The 23,958-nt window shown below is 39.0% G+C and overlaps 1 protein-coding gene across 17 annotated transcripts; it reads right to left on the bottom strand.

Moving 5' to 3' along the window:
- Positions 1-779: 779 nt before the first annotated feature.
- LOC129721108 (zinc finger protein 883-like) lies at positions 780-21,934 on the bottom strand. Of its 17 annotated transcripts, XR_008727344.1 has the most exons (18): positions 21,628-21,934; positions 18,631-18,870; positions 18,264-18,566; positions 17,737-17,875; positions 17,584-17,661; positions 13,382-13,465; positions 13,107-13,190; positions 12,864-12,947; positions 12,644-12,727; positions 12,359-12,442; positions 11,910-11,993; positions 6,267-6,350; positions 5,968-6,051; positions 5,811-5,894; positions 5,616-5,699; positions 5,080-5,287; positions 3,878-4,877; positions 780-3,827 (listed from the first exon to the last, which is right to left on the bottom strand). XR_008727344.1 is itself a non-coding variant. In XM_055673263.1 (17 exons), exons 1-17 carry the CDS (start codon positions 21,640-21,642, stop codon positions 4,214-4,216), a joined length of 2,487 nt encoding a protein of 828 aa, XP_055529238.1. In that variant the 5' UTR covers positions 21,643-21,934; the 3' UTR covers positions 780-4,213. The 17 variants fall into 17 exon arrangements, 16 of the variants coding, with proteins under 16 accessions (XP_055529238.1, XP_055529244.1, XP_055529243.1 ...); XM_055673263.1 differs by having other exon boundaries at positions 780-4,877; XM_055673269.1 differs by lacking the exon at positions 11,910-11,993 and having other exon boundaries at positions 780-4,877.
- Between the last annotated feature and the right edge of the window lie 2,024 nt (positions 21,935-23,958).

Genomic DNA, 23,958 nt, shown 5'->3' with positions numbered 1-23,958 from the left:
TTTCTCCTAATTTCTCCCAACACAACAATCTTAAAAAAGTTTCACACTAATTCTGTTTTTTTTTCTTCCTTCTTTCATTCATCTTTTTATAGAAACATGAATCATCGCTTCTTTTTGAGAGACATGATCCACTGAACGATATAAGTTTTGATTTCAAAGAGATAAGTAACCATCACACCTCAACGAATAGTAGTAAGGATTAGTATTTAGTTATATAGAGAAAAACTTTGATGTTAATGTTAGTCGTAGGCTTAAATGACATGTATTTTTAAATTGTATTTTTAAAAGAGAAAAGATGAGAGGGTTTTATGCCTGTTTGAGGAGGAGCAGTCGGGATACAGGCTCTACTCAAGCTGGCTTTTCCCTACTCCAAAAGATATTCGGCCCCGTTATGCTTCGCGGTTGGACCTAAATAAATATTAGTTAAAAAAAAAAACTAATTACACTAGAAACATGAAAATTGTCTTTATCACCCGAAAATATTGAACGGAACCAAAAATAACAATAATAGTTGGATAAATTGAAAATTATCAGTTTAGAGTGGATGTGAAATGTAAGAAGGTGAGGAAGATAACTCTATTTCGTTCTACTGGCTAAAAAATCAACTTATTGCCAAAGTGCTGAATAATAAGGTAAGCTTATTGTTTTTGCAGAAAGTTTGTCATAACCACGTGAAAGTATTTATCATTACCACTTGAAAGTATTGAGCATCATCAAAGTAGCGAAAGAATGTTGTCAAATGTCGCTTTTCGGACACAAATGAAAATGGATTTGTCAGCTTCTATACGTATTGTTTATTTGATTGTGTATCGTAGCAATAATAGGAAGAGTGTATCAAAAAAGTGAGAAATCTAAACTATTTCATTTCGCAAATCACGCTTAACATATGATTTGAGCTTGTCACAGCAGCGAAAAACGTAACAAACTATACTGTATTGCCTATCCGCTTTCAGTTTATGAAGTAACAATATTTTTTTCATTAGGGTTTACAAAAAACTGGGTAGTAGTGTAGCGTCAAACTTAAGCTATATCGCACTGCGCAATTAATCAGATAATATAAACTGCCAACGGAATTAAACTCTTTCTCATATCTCTCCATCATCAACATTGACTGCATCGCTCTGACTGTTCTCCTTCTTAAAACAAACTATATAAAAAGTATTACTTTCTGTTTTCATTAAAACACTCTGTTTTTATTTTTAGTTTAAGATTTCACATTTTGCACTGTTTTTTTCTTTTTTTTTCGTTCGGTGAACTGTTTTGAACAGTATAACCGCACCGTAATTTCCAGACTGACTTATTTCTCTCTCGTTCTCACTTTATAGTATGCCCTGCTTTTATTCTAACCTTCATCTGTTACAGTTAATATTAGGTAACACTCTCTATTCAACAGCCAATTATTGTGGTTCGCACTTTCCTTACTAATCATCGTTTCACGCTACACGGGATTGGTTTATAAAAGCTTTTTTAAAGGCTGAATCCTATAAGCTTCAGCCGCGTTCGGTTGACACGCAGTATATTTCCTATACAGCACTTGCGTTTGAACAAAACAACTCTCTTGGCATTTTCTTTCCTTACTAAAATGACTTTCTAACATATCTATCACCGTTTAACTCTGTATGTATGTGAGTGCTCCGCGTGTCGTAGCTCAACTTCGATCAATTGAAATTGCGGCATTTCAAAAATGGTAGGTATTTTTGATTCTACTGCTAATGGATTTATGCTTCTAAATCTAATCGATTTTCTGAAATTTTCATGTTAATTACTACTAGTATCCCATGAGTGCCAATAGTGTAATTGTTTAATTCCTAAGGCTTATACGTATATGCTTCATGTGTATTTCTATTAGCGGCGGTCGGGAGTAAATATTGTGTGCTTTGACTTATCAATGCGGAAAGGATCTTTCGTTGGACACAGTTCTTTCCGCAGCTGGTTCTATCGGATAATACTCTCTAATGGCTAATGTTAGTAACAAGTAACTTAAACCTGAATTCATCTGAGGACCGAGCATAAAAAACTTAATCCAAATGGAGGCTCTTTCGATTGATACAAAAAAAATGCGTCATTCACGGTAAGATTTTCTATCGATACAGTAGTATATGAAGAAATCGGATGACTGTTTGCAGCTCATTTTTGGAAGACTTGGCGCACTGCTCTGGTTTTATTTGTGTAAAGTATTGATATCCTACCGTGGATGCGACTATCTGCGCTCTGGTAGTAGTAAAGCTAAAAGCAAGTTCTAACGAAATCTTTAACACTCAGTCGTGTGCTTAAATGTGACGTAATTCATTTGCTTATAAAGAATCACCAATCATGGTTTTGCAATGCTTATCTATTCCACTTTATTTTATTCAGACGCAGTCTCTTTTATATATTTTTACGCATACAGTTCCGTACTGCTGAATGTATGCAGACTCTTTTCCGTTTGTTTATAGTACAAGTTTTAAGTCTGTATTGTTTCCAACATATTTTCCTTATGTTTTGAAGACTAGCACAAATAGGAGCAAAAGGTATGGGGATCAATAATTCTGAAGAATGGCAAAAAGTTACGTTAAAACAGTAAACGACAAACTCGTACAGTACGTGAGATCAGGTGATCACGTAACGATGATAAAAGTAAGTATAAATTCATACGAGATCTCGTAATCCTACCAGCGACCCTAGTTTGATTGAATTATGTATAACCGAAATACTAAATCAGAAGAATTTTGCTTTGCTACTAGTGTTTATAATCGTGGCGCTTCAGTACTGCCGCTAGTTCTGTGCGAAGCTTTTAGGAACTGTATTCCGACCTAGCAGTGCTATCCTTTCATACCCTCACTATCAAAGGGGCGAAGAGCGCAAAACAAGCAATCATTCACTCGAGGGGTTTGCTTAATGGTGTACCGATTTCCGGAGCTGGTTGTTGGGGTATGAGAGTTTGTCTGATTCGTTTCAATTTTAGCACAGCCCAGGAGATTGGTCATGCCGAAAGTAACTCTCGCTAGTTCTTCCTGTTATTGAAGATATGACCTGAGATAATAAACGATTATTTACATACTGGTGGCATGAATCGTTACAAAGTAATTTAAGTTTCATGTTGGGATCAGTCATACATGCGCCGTTTTTCAACAAATTGCAGAAAACTCTGATTGAAAAAAAAAATATCAGCACATTAAATAGCTCGCATTAAATAGAATTTACAATTCAGCGCAAACGACTAAGATAACCGGCCACCTTAAGACAATGTACTTGCATGTGTATTCATGTATCTATACTATTACACAGGCCACGCCATGAATCGTATCAAGTGATCAAATTGGTAAAAACGGATCATAAAAATCACAGTTACATCCTTATCAAATAGTGTGCATCAAAAAATAAGGAAGTCGAATATTTCTGTCCTAATTTTGAAGTAAAACTTATCTGAAAATGAGAACACTCGTTCGTTTTTCTACTTTTGCGGATGCGATGGCAGAAGCTCCCGATTTTGTAAGAAAACTCCTTCAATTTGAAAAGAGCATCACGTCATCAGTTTTTATTGATTGATATCCCGTTAAACATATAATTCTGGCTAGTGTACTTAACGGGAAAAAAATCATTATGATCAATCATTTAGTGATGAATGCATTCTGAACGGTGTTCTTAACAAAGTTCCTTGAGGCTCATAGCAAAATATATTGCTACCAGTATGTTCAATGGACAGTAAACTTCGCCCGCGAGTAATGACAATAGGTCCTTAGCGGTTTTGTGAATTTCTTGTGCCAACAATGTGTAATGAGCATATCACAGAACTCCTCTCACAGCTCACATCCTCTGTGACAACCACTGGCGCGATGCCGTGCAGTCTAGAATAACGAAAAGGTCACATTCAACTCTGCCCTTTGATAGTTCCTACCTATAAGTAATACTCCCGGAGTATAGTCAGTGCTTTCGCACTTATTTGCGTTGGATCAGATGCGTTTGCTGCTACCCATGCAACTACATAAGTATTAATTTAGTTGTCTTGTCCGCCGTCACACAGCTGATAGTGACGCGAGTGCCCTACCCTACGATGTCCGTTAAGAGTCTACTGCTGCTACTGCTCTGAAGCTGGTTCATTCACAGTCGCAGCTATTGATGTAGCTGTCGTTACTGCGGCTAATGCTGCTGCTGCTGCTACCGTCGTTGCCGCTGTTGTCACAGTAGTCGGTAGGGATCTACCCGTTGACGATGATCCCTTTCGAGCTTTCCATTATGTACTGTGATTGTTGTTGAACGACGGAATATGGAACAACGGGGAGAGTATTTTGTGCGGTATATTGGGAATATGAGGTATATGTGGATGATGGAAGTTAACCTGATGGTGCAACTCTGTTGGACCATGGTCTTGATGTGGAAGGTGGGAGGAAATTAAGTGATGCGATAATTGTTGTTGTAGATGGATGGGTAGATTGTGTTGTTGCTGCAAAGACGGATGCTGCTGATGTGTCGGGGTTGGCTGCTGTTGATGAACAGTTTGCTGTTGCTGCTGCTGGTGTTGCTGCTGATGTTGAACGGTAACATCTGGTGGTGTATGCTGCGGCTGCGGATGCTGTAGATGGGCACTTGGATGGTGACTTGCGTGAGCGGTACTAATAGTGTGAGCACTGGCCACGGCAGCGGAGGATGAGATCACCGATGTTAGTATTGCCGAAGGGACGTGCATAGGAGGTTGAGGTTGGCTTTGCGGTATAGTGATGTGTTGCGTCATTCCCGAGCTTGAACTACCGTCTATGTCGATTTCACTCTTTATGTTGATGTGCTCCAGTTTCAAACCGTGGTTACCGTTGTTGATTTCGTTGCATTGCTTAGTGTGACGTTCAAATTCGAGAATGTTTTCGAACTGCATCTTGCAGGTTTGGCAGTTGTATAAAATGCTAAAAAATTACATAGAATCTTTTGTAAATGTAAAATGTCAACTTGAAAAAGCCTTGTGTTTTCGATGCGACGCATCAGCATGAACCAAACATAACCAATATCATGGTAATTCAATTAAACATGTGAAAGAAGTCATCATATAGATATAACGTTCGTACCGGATACAACCATAAACAAGCACATAAAGGGGAAAATACTTACACCATAACTTGTCCATTCTGCTGTTGCTTCAGTGACTGTTTCTGGTGCACCAGCAGGTGTTTTTTAAGGTTCGAATACTGCGAGTACGATTTGGAGCACAAAGGACAGGTGTGCGGACGTATTCCGAGATGCACCATCTCGTGCTTTTTGAGATTGGCACGTTGAGAGAATGCTTTATCACAGCTCTTGCATTTGAATGGTTTTTCACCTATAGAGAAGTTAAACAGCAAAAAAGAAAACAATTAGAAAATGTTTTACAATCTTTTTTTCTTTTTGAAACGGATGAGCATCAAATCGGAAACGATTTTGTGAAAACAAGGGCTGTTGGTGAAATAAACGCGATTCAACTTATTTTTTTTTTCACATAAAAACCAAATCCACATTTAGGCGATAAACCCCGATCTGATGCTCATCAACGGTAAGAAAGGTGGGAAAAGTAGCGTGTTAATGATAGTTTATATTGAGTCGCAGAAAAGATTCTTTGAAACAATTAGCATTAAAGTAATGGAATGGGTTAGAAAGCATATCTTAATTACCAGTGTGCAGCATTTGATGCTTAACCATGTTTGCCTGCTGAGCAAATGCCTTATCGCAAGTTGGACATTTATATGGCTTAATTCCTGAGCGGGCACCGGATAATCAATACCAAGGTACAACATGGAAATTGAGAAAAAATGAATCAGTTCGAATGGAGAAACAACGCTAACGTAGGTTAGAGACGAGTTTATTACCGCTGTGGAGCATCTGATGTTTAACCATGTTCGCTTGTTGCGCGAACGCTTTACCGCACACGGAGCATTTGTAGGGTTTAACTCCTAAACGCGGAAGAGCAAGAAAATGAGATAACTTAGCGTACTGGAAATAGGATTAGCAAAAGAAAACCATTACCGGTGTGTAGCATTTGATGTTTAACCATATTCGCTTGTTGTGCGAATGCTTTGCCACAAGTATTGCATTTGTACGGTTTAATGCCTGCGGGCACAAAAAATATCATAGTGAAAAATCCTTTTCTTGCAAAATGATGCAGTAAAGAAGGGTTATAAACTCGAAACGACAGTTGGAAACTATGCATCAAAAACTAAATATTTGCTAAAATTGCTGATAAAGTTAAGCCCAAATATATGAATGTTATGATGCTTATTCGTTTCGAATGACGAGATTTAGACAGTTAAAAAGTGTTACATTACCCGTGTGTAGCATCTGATGTTTGACCATATTGGCTTGCTGGGCGAACGCTTTTCCGCATGTGTTGCATTTGTACGGTTTTAATCCTGTTAAGTTGATAGAAATGAGTAAAATTTGATTAAGTAAAAGTAAAAGTCTACATTTTGAAAACATAATAATAATTGTTTCTCTCTAGTGCGTAACATAAAGATCTGAGACTGAACACAACTATTACTTATTCTATTTGTTAGATTGCGGTCATCCATGATCCAATAAAAAAATTATTACACTCAGTCAGTGTGGCGAAAAAATTTCAAAATCAAATTCTCTGATTTTCCCCAATATTCCCTGAAATATAACATGAATTTCCCTGATATTTTTTTTTTGGAAAAGTAATTCGATTAGATATAAAACGGTCCTGAATAAGCATTTTTAAGTTAAAAAAATCAATTTTTACGCTGAAGAGCCGTTTTAAAAAAGAACCGCGTACCGGTTAAAAAAATTTCCCTGATTATTTTCCAGTTTTCTCTGATATTCATTGATTTCCCTGATCAAAAAATGAAACCCCTGACATTCCCTAATTTTCCACGTTTTCGACACCCTGTCAACTCCGTTGTGAGTTGGCGCTGTCAATTATTAATAAAATATAATTTAACAAACTTTCGTCATTGTTTCTCGACATTAAAAACTGTATTTTTCACGGTACCGTAAAAAGGGGTATCATTGATCAGCACGGTAACATTGATCAGTTTTACCTTTCTAATTAGTAGTTGAAATAAAACTTCTCCGTGATTACTTTTGATAAGTTTGAGTATAACATCTTAGTCTTGTGTCATTCGAGGTCTGAACAATATTGCATTGGTTGAAATTTTTTATTGATTTGAAGACCAAATTTCAAAATTAATTTGATCCTTATATTTCTTACTCTCAGTAAGTGCCAAAAGAAAGCACTTTATACTAGTCAAATATTGAACATTTCGTATTCACTGACATGTTTTCCAAATTCGTTATTTAATTTTCTCAATCAACTAGAAAAAAATTTAGTCAAATTTATTACATTTACAGTTAATTAATTTATATTTATTAATAAAGTCCAGTTTTATGCTCTAGCCAAGACATCATCCTGGCCTACGCCAGGATGTTGTCTTGGCTAGAGCATAGAACGTAAGAGGCCAGAGCTGGCCTATTGATACTTCCATCGTTGGAAAGAACTTGCATATCTGATCAACATTCGTTTTCTGAACACGAACATTTTACAACGATTGCTGACTTACAAAATACTTCTGGCACATTTCGCGACCAACGTTTACGTTTTTCATCATCGAAAGGTAAAATTACATATAGTACATAACGCGGCTAGGTGCAAGGACAGGACTATCCTCCGCAGTAAGAGCAGTCAATGAGAACGTGATATCACATATGTCAATCCGGGAAGCGTCTTTGAACATGTTATCAAAGCATTATCTAACATTTTTAGTTTAAAAAGGTTTCAAAACTATTCAAAATTGAAACTGATCAAAGTTACCCCAAATAAGGAAAATTGAAACAACGACGAAAAACAAATGTTTTTAATGTTCAAGATTTTCGAAGGGCTTTAAAAACTAACTTCCAAGTTCTAAGGATGCCAGTACTGGTTTTAAAAATATTAAACCTGAATTTTCAGTAGTAAAATATATAAATACTCACGAAAAAGTGAAAAAAAATGATCAATGTTACCCCGTTTTACGGTACATATTTTTGATTTTTGAGTCGCGAGACTAGGCATCGCAGCCCTAGTGAAGCAGCATGCTGAAATAAACATACTACGAACAATCCAGGGAATGATACGAATCGGAACAATCGGTATAGACCTGGGCAAACGAAAAAGGACAACGATTGGAAACTTGGCACTTGGAATGTAGGGACTCTGCTCGAACCGGCACACGCGGACATCATGGCTAGAGAGCTACGGAAGGCAAAAGTGGAGGCCAGTAGCAGCCATACAAGGGAGGCGTTGGCCTACAACCGGAGAACGTAAATTCCAGGCGGTTGATCCGACCGTGGGCACTTTTTTCAAGTATCACATCTACTACAGTGGCGGCGACAGAGCGGAACGGGGCGACGGTTTCGTGCTACACGGAAACCAAATGATGCGTGTCATTAGGTGGAGGCCTAATAATGACCGTCTATGCGTATTGAGGATCAAGGGCAGATTCTTTAATTACAGCCTTATCAACGTGTACGAGCCGACAAACGATAAAACCAATGACGTAAAGGAAGAGTTCTATGAGATCCATGAGAAAACGTATGGAGAGTGCCCACAACACGATATAAAGATCGTCATTGGAGATACGAACGCACAAGTCGGACGAGAGGAGTTCTTTTGTTCCGTTATTGGTAGGGAAAGCCTTCACTCTACCACCAACGACAACGGCTTGAGGTTAGTGAACTTCGCCGCGGCCAAGGGAATCACCATCTGTAGTACCCATTTTGCACGTCTGAACATTCGGAAGCACACCTGGAGACACCCCAATGGAGAGGCCTGCTCCCAGATCGACCACATGCCGATCGACGGCCGGTACTTTTCAAACGACATAGATGAACGGTTCTTTCGTGGGCCAAACATCGACTCGGATCACTATCTCGTGGTAGGCGAGATTCGCGCCCGGTTGTCCAACGTATTTAAATCGAGATCGGCGAGAAAGATACGTCTGGACATCCAGAGGTTATTAGCGGAAGGAGTTGCTGCAGAGTATACTCGGAAAGTTGATAGACGGACCGGTGAACCAACTGTAGTGGACCTGAACGAGCAGTGGAAGCACATCCATGATACGGGTAGCGAAACAGCGCGAAAAGTGATACGCATGACAACGGGAACCACGCGTAGTGAGCGGTTCGATGCTGAGCGTCTAGAGGTGACGGAGGATAAGAAGCGAGCCTACGCCAACACGTTAGTAGCAGCTAATCGTGTGACGCGTCACATGCGGGAGAAATATCGGGAGGCAAGAGCTGTCGAAAAGAAGCTTCATCGCCGTAAGAAACGTGAGCACTACGATCGCGTCCTCGCGGAGAATTGCTTCACCAGGCACGACACGAGGAGCTTCTATAGAACGATCAACGGAATCAGGAACCGGACCGTGCCAGTACCTGCCATGTGCAATGACAATGAGGGGAACCTGATTACCGGTGGAAGCATAATTTTGAAGTGGTGTTGAACGGTGAGGAAGGTAGGAGAGTCGTCGAGGGAACAGGATAGAAATTGGGGAGGACGGACAAGCTGTAGACCCACCAACATTGGACGAGGTGAAGAATGCATGCAAAGAGGTAAAGAACCACAAAGCCGATGGGAAGGACGGCTTACCGGCCGAACTTTTCAAAGTTGGGAGCGAGCGGCTGTGTAGTGCAATTCACCAGGTTATCCTAAGGATATGGTCTGACGAACAACTACCTACGGACTGGTTGGAAAGACTCATATGCCCTATCTACAAGAAGGGACATAGACTCGACTGTAGTAATTATCGAGGCATAACCCTCCTCAATTCCGCTTACAAAATTCTCCCCCGTATCCTGTTCCAGCGACTAAGACCGTTGCAAGAAGCCTTTGTTAGAGAACACCAATGCGGTTTTCGGTGCGGTTCTACAACGGACCAGATGTTTACCTTGAGACAGATTCTCGACAAGTTTCGAGAACACAACTTGCAGACGCATCATCTGTTTATTGACTTTAAGGCGGCGTACGACACAGTGAAACGAAACGAGCTGTGATAAATAATGCTAGAACATGGTTTCCCAATAAAACTAATTAAACTGTTACGTGCGACGCTTTCACGTTTCACATTATGCGTCAGGACAGCGGGCGAATTTTCGAACGCGTTTGTGACGTTAGATGGTCTGAAGCAAGATGACGGGCTCTCGAACTTCACATGCTTCTGGGCTTCGCAGACGACATTGATATAATTGGTGTTAACCATAGAGCTGTTGAGGAGGCCTTTACAGCTCTCAAAAGGGGAGCTGCGAGAATTGCACTCACCATAAACACTGCCACAACGAAGTACATGGTGGCTGGCGTGGTAGTCCTGCGGGCGTTGGTGCGGCGGTGAAGATGGATGGAGATATTTTCGAAGTGGTCGACGAATTTGTGTATCTTGATATTCTCGTGACATGTGACAACGAGGTGAGCCGCGAGGTGAAAGGGCGGATTGCGGCGGCAAATAGGGTTTATCACGGATTGCGTAGCCAGCTTAGGTCCCGTAGCCTACAGATCCGTACGAAATTTGCGCTCAATAGGACTCTAATCCTCCCGGTGGCGCTCTACGGACATGAATCGTGGTCGTGAAAAGAGGCCTACAACGACGAGCGCTTGGGGTCTTCGAGCGTAAAATCGTGCGATCAATACTCGGAGGCAAACTAGAGAATGGAGTGTGGCGCAGGCACATGAATCACGGGTTGTACGAAGTATACAAACACGCTGACATTGTCAAGCTGATGAAACACGGCAATTTACAGTCGGCTGGCCACGTAGCACGGATGGCAGATGAGCGACCGGGAAAGATGATATTTAAGGCCCAAATACACACACGGCGTAATGACGCCTTCTCCATACAAAATGGAAGGCGGGATAGCGCTCACGCCTTCTATATTGTATGGAGAAGGTGTCATTGCGCCGTGTGTGTATTTGGGCCTTTAGCAGAGAACCAGATAGAGGCCGACGACTTGAGTGCTGGCGACGAGGATGCCAGAGCAGCGGGTGTAAGGGGAGACTGGTGAGTAGCAGCCCAAGACCGAGTTTTTTGGAGACGTATTCTGGATTCGGCATAGAATCTCAACAATCTGTCGCCATAAAAGTAAAGTAAGTAAAAGTAGGACTGGTAAATATTTCCAAAGGTTTTTTGTATCCAAACCTATGGTGCTCTAGAGCAACCATAGTAAAGAGAGGGATAAGCCTTTAATAATTATACATATTGCATCAACAATCGAAAACCGAGAAACCAACTATCATAATCTGTATTATGAATTGTATGCTTCGTTCTGACCAAATAGTTGGTTAAAATGTTTACTATCAGACGCTAAATTTCATCTTTTCGCTAAGCTTCTACACATTCTGTTCTAAAATAAAGAAAAATTTTCGGAAATTGGGTAACTAGTTTGCGAGATCATAAATTATTGATAGCTTGAAATAATATTGTTTCTTATGTAACGATAAAAGACTAAATCATAATGTAACGAATTATGCAAAAGACTTTCTACCGTAAACTAAAAAAGGACGCATGTACAAGTAAATAAATCGATTGTGTGTTAGTTTTTCCCGCCTTAGCATGACGGAATAAACAATTACTCGATTTGTTTAGCTTTGCATTGGTACACACTAAAATATGTAGTATTTCACGATGTGGAAGAATTTCGCATTATCCGAGCAGAACAGATAAAATAATTCAATGTTTACCAAAAAATGTAGTTTTATCAATTCTGCTCGGGTTGGAAGAAAACAAATTCTATGAAACAACCCAGAGTCCAAACAGTGAAGAAACTTGATTAATTTTGAGCCTTTACAGCAAAAATCCAATAAAACAAGAATTTATCGATGGGGTCTTGTCATAGAATTATTGTTGTTTTCTTGTTTGCCTTATACCAAACACAGAGCGTAGTACATTTAAACGTAACAGATAAATAAGGAATTCAAACATTACCAGTGTGGAGCATCTGATGCTTCATCATGTTCGCCTGTTGAGCAAAAGCTTTATCACAAGTTGGGCATTTGTATGGTTTCACTCCTGCAATTTCATTCAGTTTCATTGTTACGATCGGATGTGAGCGCATGCGTAAATGTGGGCAGAAGCAATACGGCGTAACGAGGTAAAGATAGAAGAGACAATAAAACAAAATACAGGACGGATTATGAGTGAAAAACAGACAGAAAAAATAGAAGATCTTAAGGTTAGTACAAAGTGAAATCGAAATATCGGCTTTTTGCTTTTTTTATCAAATTGTGTTTTATTAGATGAACAGAGAAATGTTTTGAGAACGAACATAATTTGGATTTTCATACGCGACTAAACGGTATTGAATTTCGTCTTATCTATACAGGTGAGAAAAGGAATTCTGCGAGAGTTCAATATTTTAAACTTTTTTGATTTACCGGTATGAAGCATCTGATGCTTGACCATGTTTGCCTGTTGTGCAAAAGCCTTGCCACACGTAGAACACTTGTAAGGTTTTACTCCTAGAAACAAGGTTTGAGGAGAAATTTGATTTGTTTGTGCATTCGCAAATTGAGAGGTTGGGAAACATGGGAGAGAACAAACGTTTCAAATTAGTTAATTTTCCTGCTGCCATCTTATAGGTACGAGTTGGTGCGTATGTGTTAAATCTAGTTGGTTCAATTACTTAAGCATAACGAAAAAAAAAGACAGAACTAACTTACCGGTATGAAGCATCTGATGCTTAACCATGTTGGCTTGCTGAGTAAACGCTTTATCACAAACAGGACACTTGTACGGTTTTAAACCTACGAAAGAGATGTATTTTAAATTAAATGTTGGTTTGGACAATGTTGTGCAGTCGGGAGCAAAAAGGATTCAAGGATTTGATGTAAAGAAGGTGTGATAGTATATCTGGATATCGTATTATTATACGATATTTACCGGTATGAAGCATCTGATGTTTAACCATGTTGGCGTGTTGAGTGAAAGCCTTATGGCACACGGGACATTTATAAGGCTTCAAACCTACATTAATCGCCGTCGAAAAGAGAGAAAAGAAAATGAGATAGCAACGATTTCAGAACACGTCTTTATAGCCTATGTAAGCGCGTGGAATGCCTTGATTGATTTGGGTGAACAGGAGGTAACGGGTATCGAAATAATTCAACAAGGATATACACGCACCTGTATGAAGCATCTGATGTTTTATCATATTTGCATGTTGAGAAAATGCTTTCTGGCACACTGGACACTTATATGGTTTAAGCCCTAAAAAAGAGAGTAAAAGAGTATTGTGTATTAAATCAAAAATGCACAAGAGGGACTTAAGGGGTTGGTCGAATAGGTGAAAAGAGATGAATAAAAGAAGCTAAATGCTATTTCTGATCATAATTAGTTCTAGAAACAAGGATAATTTAAGTAACAAAGAATGAGATAATAATTTGCAAGCCAAAATTTACCGGTATGGAGAAGTTGATGTTTCAACATATTTGCCTGCTGTGTAAAGCACTTTTCGCAGATTGGACATTTGAAAGGCTTCAGTCCTGTTATGTGGTGTTAAACGATCGGAAAATAGAAAGAAGAAAACATTACGTTGCTTAGAAACGTTGTACACTTCTTTGATTCATCTCTGGCACTTGACTCTTTTGGCTACTTTCAAATCTACCATCAATCACGATCGTTATATAAAGTAATCACGATCGTTATATCAAATAAAGAGTCCCTTTGTTATGTTCATTGTTTCATCTCATACCCCTACATCCCCCTAAACAGAGAGTGTATGTTGAATTTTTTAAAGACTCACAGATACTGGTATCATGAAAAATGGAAAAAACAGGATTTTTCCAGTAATGTTAATTACAGTGGTTCAAAAGCAAAAAGAAATGCTGCCCTAAAACTCAAAATAGTTGCCCTATTAAAGCTTTCGAACCATTCCTGCGAAATTTGGTGCCTCTAGCCATTGTCAAAATGCGTCAACTTAAGTCAAAGTATCGCATAATAATTGCTCAACGGGTTCGTCGCTTCAACGTTATGTTTACGAAACTCATTTAGGTCTCTGAAAAAAAGTTGGTGGCTAGGGGCACCAAAACTCACAGGAATGTTTAGAAAGCTATGATCTTAGATTTTTCTCCAATTTGAGCTTTAGGACCACACCTGTGTTGACCATTGTTATGCAAAGCTTGTCCAGAGTGATTCAGAGCAGAACTCAATAGTTAGTTTATTAGTCAGTAAATTTCCCTTTTGATTTATTAATAAAGACTTAAATGAAAGGCCCTAAAACTAATATCGATTATAGAATCTATTATCTCAAGTCCTTTTAGTCAGACGCAATGGACTCTGGACACTTGATGCTGATGTGTTAACTTAAATTGTGGAAAATAAAGCAGTAATGTAGATTTATTCCCTGGTTGTTTAGACTCGAACAATCAAATAACTCCAGATTGAATTATTGAGTTCTTCACCTAATTATCCGTTACGATTTTTGTTTCAATTAGAAAATTCCATCTGCAAAATACTTTTCAAACGTTCATAACATTATGTTTTTAGTAATTACTTTTCCAATCTGTGCAAAAAATAAAAAATGTGTTTCATCTAAACGAATGTTACTTCTCTTATACAATGGAATTCTGTAATCTACAAAATAGCCTCGGATTTCTAGTTTATATTCGGTCGGCGTGCAGCCAACCCGAACCAAGCCCCAAAAACATTATTTCCAGTAATCACCGTTCGAACTTTAACCTCCACGTTTTCCGTGAGCAGCTACAGATAATTTTTGTTATAACATCATTATGAACTATTCAAATGATCTCGTTTTTTCATGCAAGATAAATTATTATTTTTTTTCGCGGTTGGGCCTAAATAAATATTAGATTTAATAAAAAAAAAAATATTATTTTCACTATTATTTATCCACTGTGTATCATACTCGACTTTAAAAAAATTGCGCTTGGTTCGGTCTGATCGCACGCCGATAATTTATGAAAATCACTTTATCAATTCGAACGAATGAATATTAAATAATAGTTTTTTTTTCGTTTTCAACGATACATGGAACCACATTTTTTTGGCTATTCGCTTGATGACACTCCAATGTAAAAGTTAACTTATGTTACTACAAATACATAAATTCGTTTGCATGTGCATCCTAACTTCAATTTCAATATTGCCTAGCAAAACAAAACTTAAGATATTAGAACCTTTTTTTGAAGTAGAATACTTCTCTCAGGAAGTTCGGCTACATAGGGATGTGAAATGAAAATCTAAAACCGAAAAAAGTGAAAAATATGTCCAATTTCAAATGCTAATAAATCGGTTAGTATTCGATGGATTTCCTTCGTTCTTGCAGCAATAGATTGGAAAATCTTCTAAGATTCTTCCAAAATGAAGATAATTGTAATTTTATTATTCAAACTATTGTACTATTGAAAATAGTTAAGCCTTGTCAAAACGGAAAATTCGACTTTGATTGGTCGTTATAAGATTGCTTCCCAAGCACGGTCGACATAATCATATACCTTGCAGTTTAAAATATGCTATTTGGCCTATATAAGAGCCTGTTTCAGCCGAAGCCGCTCATAAAAGTTCTAGAAAGCGACAACAGTAGTCGTCCATCCTTAGCAGCAGCACTAGCAGTGCAGTGGATACCAGCGAAAGTGGATTGCGGCCACAGCTGTGGCATAGCACAGTGGGGCGACTCCATACAAAGGCTGGCAAAGCAAAAAAAGTTTCGATAAATGCGACCAAAACTTGGTATTTACATAATTTTGGGGCGCTGAACACGAATTTGGCATCCATTTTTTGTTTGGGGCCATCCATAAAGCACGAAACCCAATTTTTAATATTTTTTGGCACTTTCTTCCTTTTTATAGAATTATATGATCTTTGACCACAAGTAGTGCCACCGGGCGTCATTGAAAAAAAAAACGTTATTTATGGACGACCCATCGAACTAAACAAATTTTAAATATATATATTTTTTTAAATAAACTAAAACAACATAAGTAATACAAACTAATTTCAAATTGAAAAAGTCATCATCATCATCATCTTCCGCTGTGATCGCTTGAATCTTGTGTTGAATTGTTTCCAGAAAATTTGAAATTCATTATACTTATCAGCAAGAAAAATGTCTTTCGCTGCAATTTTCATTTCTTCTAGTGATTTTCGATGTTTCATTGTTTCATATATATGTTATCTTCCTAATCAGGGTTCTATGGTTGAAAGAGGACATTTAAATACATGTATAACACCATGACTTGACAACTTACTAGACAGTGAATTAAGTGGTGCCGCTGAAATTGAAGGCTCCATAATAAAATTCAACAAATTTATGAATTTGAAAACCAAGACACTGGAATGACACAACGTTCTAAATGAATACGAAAAGATGCGGAGTGCGACGACTGTTCTTTGTTTTACCTACATTTTGAATGTAGTCACAACCGTGGCAAACTGCGGCAACTTTCTACCAAAAATCATTTTAAAATTTTTTTTAGTGTCAGGCCTACTATAACCAAATTTTACAATATCTAATGAAAAGGGTTTGTTTTGCACAATATTTACAACAACTTTTCCTTTGACGTCAAAAAAATCCAAGCTATCCTTGAAGCTACAGAGCGTTTCAAAGTAATGTACTTTTTTCAAAAAAAAAGACAAAAAACGTCAGTTCGCCAAGCTTTGAAAAGGCATAAAAAATTCAGATTTCATGATATTGCGCCCAAATTTTGGATTTAGACACTTGAATGTTATAGCAATAAAGGAAAAATATCATGAAACAGCTAACGAAAAAAAATTTTTTTTTTGGCTGATGGCCAGCGATTCCCCACTGTGCATAGCAATAGATAGCGCACCAGTTGCAGCGGATCTCAGCAACGATAGCAGCTAGGCCAGCTGATGCAGGGGCAGCGGATACCAATGGTAGCGTATAGCGGCCACAACTGTGGCATGGCTATGGATAGCGTAGTAGTTGCAGCTGGTATATCTGACCATGAAGCATTTATGCAATAGTTGAACGAAAGTTGCAATTGCAGCAATCGCCCTTTTTCAAGGCTACTAAATGTATTTGGAAGAGCATAATAAATGGTTATTAATAAACTGCAACTGAGGTTTAATGCTGCTGCAAATGCACAGCAGTATGATGTTTATTACGATTTGTTGATACTGTGCTTAACAAGCGGTATATACGAAACAAATCCGATTTAGAAATGACTGACACGCAAGCAGCCGGGTTATCTTTCTTGTAAATGTATTCTACTTCAACTTGCGGTCGTGGCTTTGCACACAACCCTCCTGTGATTTTTTCAAAGAAAAATTGCACTCATTTAGAGAAATTTTGAAAGCTTCTAGTTTAGGTTGACGATAAAATCAAAAATATGTTGAGCAGCATATTTCATCTCTAATGAAAACGTATGTAAGCAATGAAATGAAAAAAATTATAATAAAATATTCGCTACTTTATATTTCTTGCACCTAGAATAAACTCGGGCAACAGTAAAAACATTTACATCGAGCTAAAATTGCGTAAGGCAATTTTCGTAAAATTAATGTTGTGATTAGTTTCCTCAAAAAACAAATGGCTTTTGATCTGTTTTATCATAACTTGTTTATGTTAAGAAATTAAAGAAATACAGCTTTAGGAAAACAAAAGGAATAACAAACTTACCGTTATGAACAAGATCATGGCGCTGTAAGTTAGCTAGCTGTGTAAACCCTTTGTTGCAAATTTGACAAACAAATGGACCTGAAAAGTCAAATGGAAATGGTACACAGCGTCAGTGAAGTTATTTCTGCTTGTGGATCACATAGAAATCCTTACGATCTCCGGTGTGAGCTTTGGTGTGCTTCCACATAGAGCTGTGACTAGGGAATTCTTTGCTGCATATTTCGCACTTGAACTTATTCTCAGTCAAATGCTTAGTGCGATGCTGTTGCATTTCCTCCATCGTATCGAATCGCTATTGGTCGCGGCAATGATTTCGGGTTCGACATTCCAGATTGTTTGTACGCAATTCACATGTGCGTGCGAAGAATGAAGGAAAGAAAAAACGAAGAATGAAAATCAACGGATGCGATCTACACAGATTGTGAATGCGTTTGTTCCACACAGTCTCTCAACCAAAAGTTATGGAAAAAGAACGTTAAAGGAGCACTGAGTCAAAACAGGTTTTTTCTTACTCCCTCTCTTTCGCTCTCTCGAATCTAACACGACTTACTAACAAAGGAATACTGTCTGGTTTTTATGCTTTATGCTTTGGATTGTAATCATGACTTCTGAGTAGGGTCATCTTTTGTAGGAAAAAGGATTGACTTCGCTGCATATTTTTTGTTGTTGCTTATACTAACCTTCCGACACTGTGGACACTTGATCTTGTTGAGATTGATTAATGTGTTTCCCAGTGAAAGCGACACGGCGAGCGAATGTTTATTATCGGCTAGCGGATACTGCGTTAGCATTTCAGGACGCATCGATGACATTTGATCATGCTGAGATTGGGCGGTTGTGTACTTGATCTTATTGAGATTTATTAGCGTATTTCCTAGCGAGAGTGATACAGCGAGTGAATGCTTATTGTCCACGAGCTGCTGCTCTTGGCTCAGCATTTCCGGACGGGCAAGTTCAATTTCACCATCTTCGAATGTTGGTTGCTGTTAGAAATAGAAAAAAAAATCAATAAAGCATATTTAGTTGACGCTTCGCTTTCATTCGTACAGGCGTTGAACTTGGTGAGTAAGTGAATTCGACATTTTTCTTCATAGCCAATTCGGGTCTCATCGAATACATTTGATCATGTTGAAATTGGGCACTTGGGTGTTTGATCTTGTTGAGATTGATAAGTGTGTTTCCTAGCGAAAATGACACGGCAAGTGAATGCCTGTTGTCAACCGGCGATTCTTGGCCTAGCGTCTCCGAGCGACCAACCTCAATCTGTCCATCTTCGAAGGTTGAATGCTGAAATGTAGGCACAAATATTGTTATCCGATAGTTGCTCTCGCAATACAATGCCAGCCAGAATCAACAGGCTTATGTTATCTATTATGTTATTTATAATGCAAGAGCATTTTCAAAAACTTGAATTTTTCGTATTATTTTTTAAAAATTGCTTTATTTGATTTCATTTTACTGCTTTTATAATAGTTTTTACTTATTAGATTGCAGAATTCACACTGACATTTGATGACAGAAGATTGAATTAAATTAGAATATACCCCTTTTTTTGTTAAATTAGTGCGGTTTCGATTTGTGTTACAAATTCACGCGTATCTTGCATTCTGGTGATTTACACAGTACTCACGTGTGAAAAATACTAATACAGTAAATCGCAAATTTCCTGTTTGTTTCTGATTTTTGTTTAAAATTTTTTACAATATATAATATACAGGCCTCGTTCGATTTTGACAACACGTCCAAATTAAAATCTTTTATGATGCCTACTGGACTAAAAAGAAAATTCAATTCAACGCTTAGATTGTTGCTGGTGGCAACACGTACAAAGTTTTTATGTTGCCAAAATTGAACCGTGCTAAATTAATTAAATTAAAATTAAATTAATCAATGTCTAATTTATTCGTTTTTTTTTTGCTTCCAAACATTTAATTCCTTTTTCCCATAGAAGTAATTTCTGGCTACACCACCGCATTATGCAAGTAAATTAACAAAAGAAAATAATTACACTGGTCGACAAAAGCGAAAAATTATTTGCCGCAGAGCTCAAAGTAATCGCCCTAGAAAGATTATAGCTTTTTAACCATTCCTGTATCTAGTTGATTAGAAATGCACCAGTTTGATACAGCGTAATTGCTAACCCTTTATAAGGTAGTGGCAACTATAATGCCACCAACGAAATATATTTTTTTCGCGGCGCCAAGAATATTGTTTTTAAAATTGGCTTAACCAAAGACTTCTGAAGGTGTCTTGGAACACTTCAATTTTTCTAGGACTGCTTAGAAGTGTACAATATTCATTAGGGGATTATTTTTATGCAAACAAACCGCGATTTTTGAACGTCTTTAGGAAATTCATTTTGAATTTGGTGAAAATCCAGCAAATTGGTAAGTTTTTCACCAGAAGCTTTCTATTTAGGACCTACTGTGTTAGATTATGCAGCTTTTTATTCGTTAAAATACATAGTGTTTTGGACGACAAATTTCAAATTTCTTCCTAATTTTTTTTTTTCAGGATACCACATGAATATTTCTTTACTTCGATCTTTTCCATTCAAAATATATAAAGTCCTACTGTTAAATTCTAATTACTATTATGTTTAATTTTTATAATTACAAAAAACAGCAAGCTTACAATGCAGCTGCAAAAAAACTGCTTCCATCGTTTTTGGAGTTATGGGTAGTAGAAACTATATTGCAACCACAATTGTTGGGTTAACTGGCAGTGGCAACTATATTGCCACCAATGTTTTTAGGATTAACGGACAGTGGCAACTATATTGCCACCATTTTTTTCAATTGATTCAATAGTGATTTTTTAACGAAGGTACATATGTGATGTTCCTCCTGTAAGGAATACGTATTACTAAAGTTTATGTTGATTCCTTGGGTAGATTCCACAGCCTTATAAAGGTTAAGTCTCTGAAAAAGTTATCTTTTCTGGGGCACCAAAATTCACGGGAATGGATAAAAAGCTCTAATCTTTCGTTTTTTTTTTCAGTTTGAGTTCTACAATAAAACCTCTGTTTACAAGTGTTATTTTACGTTCGTTGATTGCAAATTTGATTGATTTTTTGTGATTCGATTATTCGGAAAGGAAAAATCTCGATACTCGAATAATCGATTCCGACTTGTGTATAAAAACAATCAATGTATATATACGTTAAAACTTCTAACCTGTTTTGCATATTTTCTGCTAATTTATTGTTACGATTTGTCGAATAGACCACTCGCAATTCCAGCGCTTTAAAATTATGAGATGTTTCAGGCTATCTGTTTACTGTGTACCTTTTTTTCAAGAAATGTTTATACTATCAGAGACCCAATTTCCAAAAGAATTACTGGCACCACTGTGGAAGCATACGCAATGCATAAACACACACTACATAGGTGCGATTTAACTAAACACAATACATTGTAGCTGCCGGGGCGTCTTTGTGCCATCGGAGCGCATACTGCCCTGCCCCTGCATAAAGAGTAGTTGGTCACTCTACCTCTCCCACCACCCTCACTAACACACTGTTAACCATACATTCTCATTGCCCTAGCCCTGAGCATAGGGGATCTGATTGCTGCATATGTGTATGTAGCCAGCTAGCCGGTTTCGAACAGGACGGAAATCTCCTAAAATGATTGCCGCTTCTCCCCCAATGTTTCAGAATGCAAAACCAAGACGGAGTTGCGATGCACAAAATATGATTACATGATCACATTAAAAAATATACCCTAGTACCGAAAAAGTTACAACTCAGAAATATTTTTCAGTTGTTTATAATGGAAACTTTCGCTCTCCCACAAAATCCACCGCGTGCTGGTGCAGCTTTTTCTTTTTGTGTGTAGGAATTTATTTCGTGAGCCTTCATCTTTTTTTCGCTCATTCGCCAACTCGCATTTCCTTTTCCCTTTTATGCTAGAGGCTTTCGCGAGCACGCCATCGAAAATTAAAATTTAAGTTATCATCAATAATCTTTCCAAAAAGTGAAACATTTGGGTTATAGCATAAAACTTCAAATGGTAAAACAGCCCCCACTTAGCAAATACTTACCAAAGGATAAAACATGTCGAATTAACACAATTTCGACCAATGAAAACAATATGCACACGAGTCGGAAAATGGACTCAGCCACTTGAGAAAGTTTTATCAAAACAGCTCTTTTTCTTTTGTTTCACTGATAAAAATTCGTTACTATTAACTATTTGAAACGAAAAACCGAAAAATTAAACAGAGCGGCTGTAAGGCCAATGAATCTTCTGCAAGAAAAAATATGTCTCTTTTCTACCACTGCACACTTCTTCGCTGCTTGCTAGTTGCTGCTGCAAGTGTGGGCTAGTTTGTCGTGTTCCTTCGGCGGTCTCTGGCGGTGTAAAAACGTTGTGTGCGTGTCCATTTATCATGAGAGCGGCGGGCGAAAATGTGACGTACGAGGCGAAATTTCGCACAGTAACTGGCAGGCACCCAGGTGGCATAATTTCAGAGCTGTCATCCTTTGACTACACTCTTAGAATAATGACTCATTTACTGAGTTGTACAATAAACCATTTTACAAGCTGACTGGTGTTATGGATTCTGCTGATGTTGATGATGCTTTCACATGTGTTATGTCAGCAGTTCGGAACTTTCTGCCGAAATTTCATTCATGAGTTATGTTCAAAGAGCTTTCTGACAGCTCACTCACGCACACTAAATTCCGATTGTTTTCCTCATAAATGACTCTTGCTCAACTTTACCGGGGTTGATCAAATCGAAAAATATAGTCTTTATTGAGTTACTCAGTACTGGAAATCAAATACTTATTTTGTAAGATACTATCCGTAAACAAATCATACAATCCACGCAGGAATAAATTAACTTTAATGACAGCGGAAGAGAATGAAAATTTCGCAATCAATGCAGGCATTTTGATAGCACTTTGTTTGCCTCATTTTACATCTGACTTACACGGTGTAAAGTGCACCAATATTTGTACGATTGGAGAGGTGTAGACCTAGGCGAGATGATCCTCGAACTCCGCAAAGAGGCAAAGGGCAAGGGCTGTGCCTTTAAAAAGGCGGCCCAGGAAGTGCTAGGCGAGGAGGTTCAAATCCGAGCCCTCACTCCTGAAGTGACTCTCCAGCTTAAAAACCTGGACGAGATCACCGAAGGGTGCGACATAGCACAAGCCTTCGAGCGAGAGTGTGGAGTGGTAGTGACCACGGACGCAGTTCGTCTCCGCAGGGGCCCGGCCGGCACCCAGGTTGCTACCATAAAGCTTCCACTAGCGGAGGGTAACAAGGCCCTGAAGAAGGCCACATTGAAGGTGGGTTGGTCGGTCTGCCCTCTGGGCACTTTCCAACAGCCTGACGTTTGCTTCAGGTGCTTTGAGCGGGGGCATAAATCCTGGTCGTGCAAAGGGCCCGACAGGTCCAACTTATGCCGCCGCTGCGGTGGCGCAGACCACGAGGCACGGGACTGCGGTGCACCTCCCAAGTGTCTGGTATGCACCGGTAAACAGGACGCCAAACACGCCATGGGAGGCCTGAGGGTGATACAGTTAAACCTGAACCACTGCTATGCGGCGCAGCAGTTGCTACACCAACAGCTGCTGAGTCGTTGTCGAACGTGGCCATCGTCTCGGACCCATACCGCATCCCCACCGGAAACGGTTACTGGGTATCGGACGAGTCTGGGAAGACGACCATTTGCACGACAGGCAGGTTCCCGGTTCAGGAGATTGTGTCGACCTCCAGAGAGGGGTACGTTATAGCCAAAGTGGATGGAGTATTCTACTGCAGTTGCTATGCTCCGCCAAGTTGGTCTACCGGAACGTTCGCACATATGGTCGATCAAGCAACCGTGGAACTGACGGGCCTATGGCCTTTGGTGGTTGCGGGCGACTTCAACGCTTGGGCTGTCAAGTGAGGAAGTCGCTGTACAAACCAGAGGGGCCAGGTTTTGTTGGAAGCTTTGGCAAAGCTCAACTTAGACTTGGCTAACGTTGGTACAAAATGCACCTACAGTAGAAATGGTGCGGACATCGATTATCGATGTGACGTTCTGCAGCCCGGGACTGATCACGAACTGGAGGGTAGCTGACAGCTGCACGAGTAGCGACCACCAATCGGTCCGCTATGAGGTAGGTGTGTGGAAGCAAGCAGCGAGTAGGGCCAATATTCCATCCTTCTACGGCTGGAAAACATTGCATTTAGATGCAGATGTTTTTGGGCAGGCAATTAGATGGAAGCACGAAGGGGGTGAACCGCTCCCGGGTGTGGACCATCTAAATTCGATACTGTCATGGGCGTGCGACGCCACGATGCCTAGGTCTCGTCCGCCTAGGGAGGGTAGACCACCGACATACTGGTGCAGCGAAACGATAGCAGGCCTACGCAGTGCATG

This window comes from Wyeomyia smithii, chromosome 2 (genome assembly GCF_029784165.1).
Source record: "Wyeomyia smithii strain HCP4-BCI-WySm-NY-G18 chromosome 2, ASM2978416v1, whole genome shotgun sequence".
NCBI lineage: Eukaryota > Metazoa > Arthropoda > Insecta > Diptera > Culicidae > Wyeomyia > Wyeomyia smithii.
This window is presented reverse-complemented; position numbering and strand designations above follow the sequence as displayed.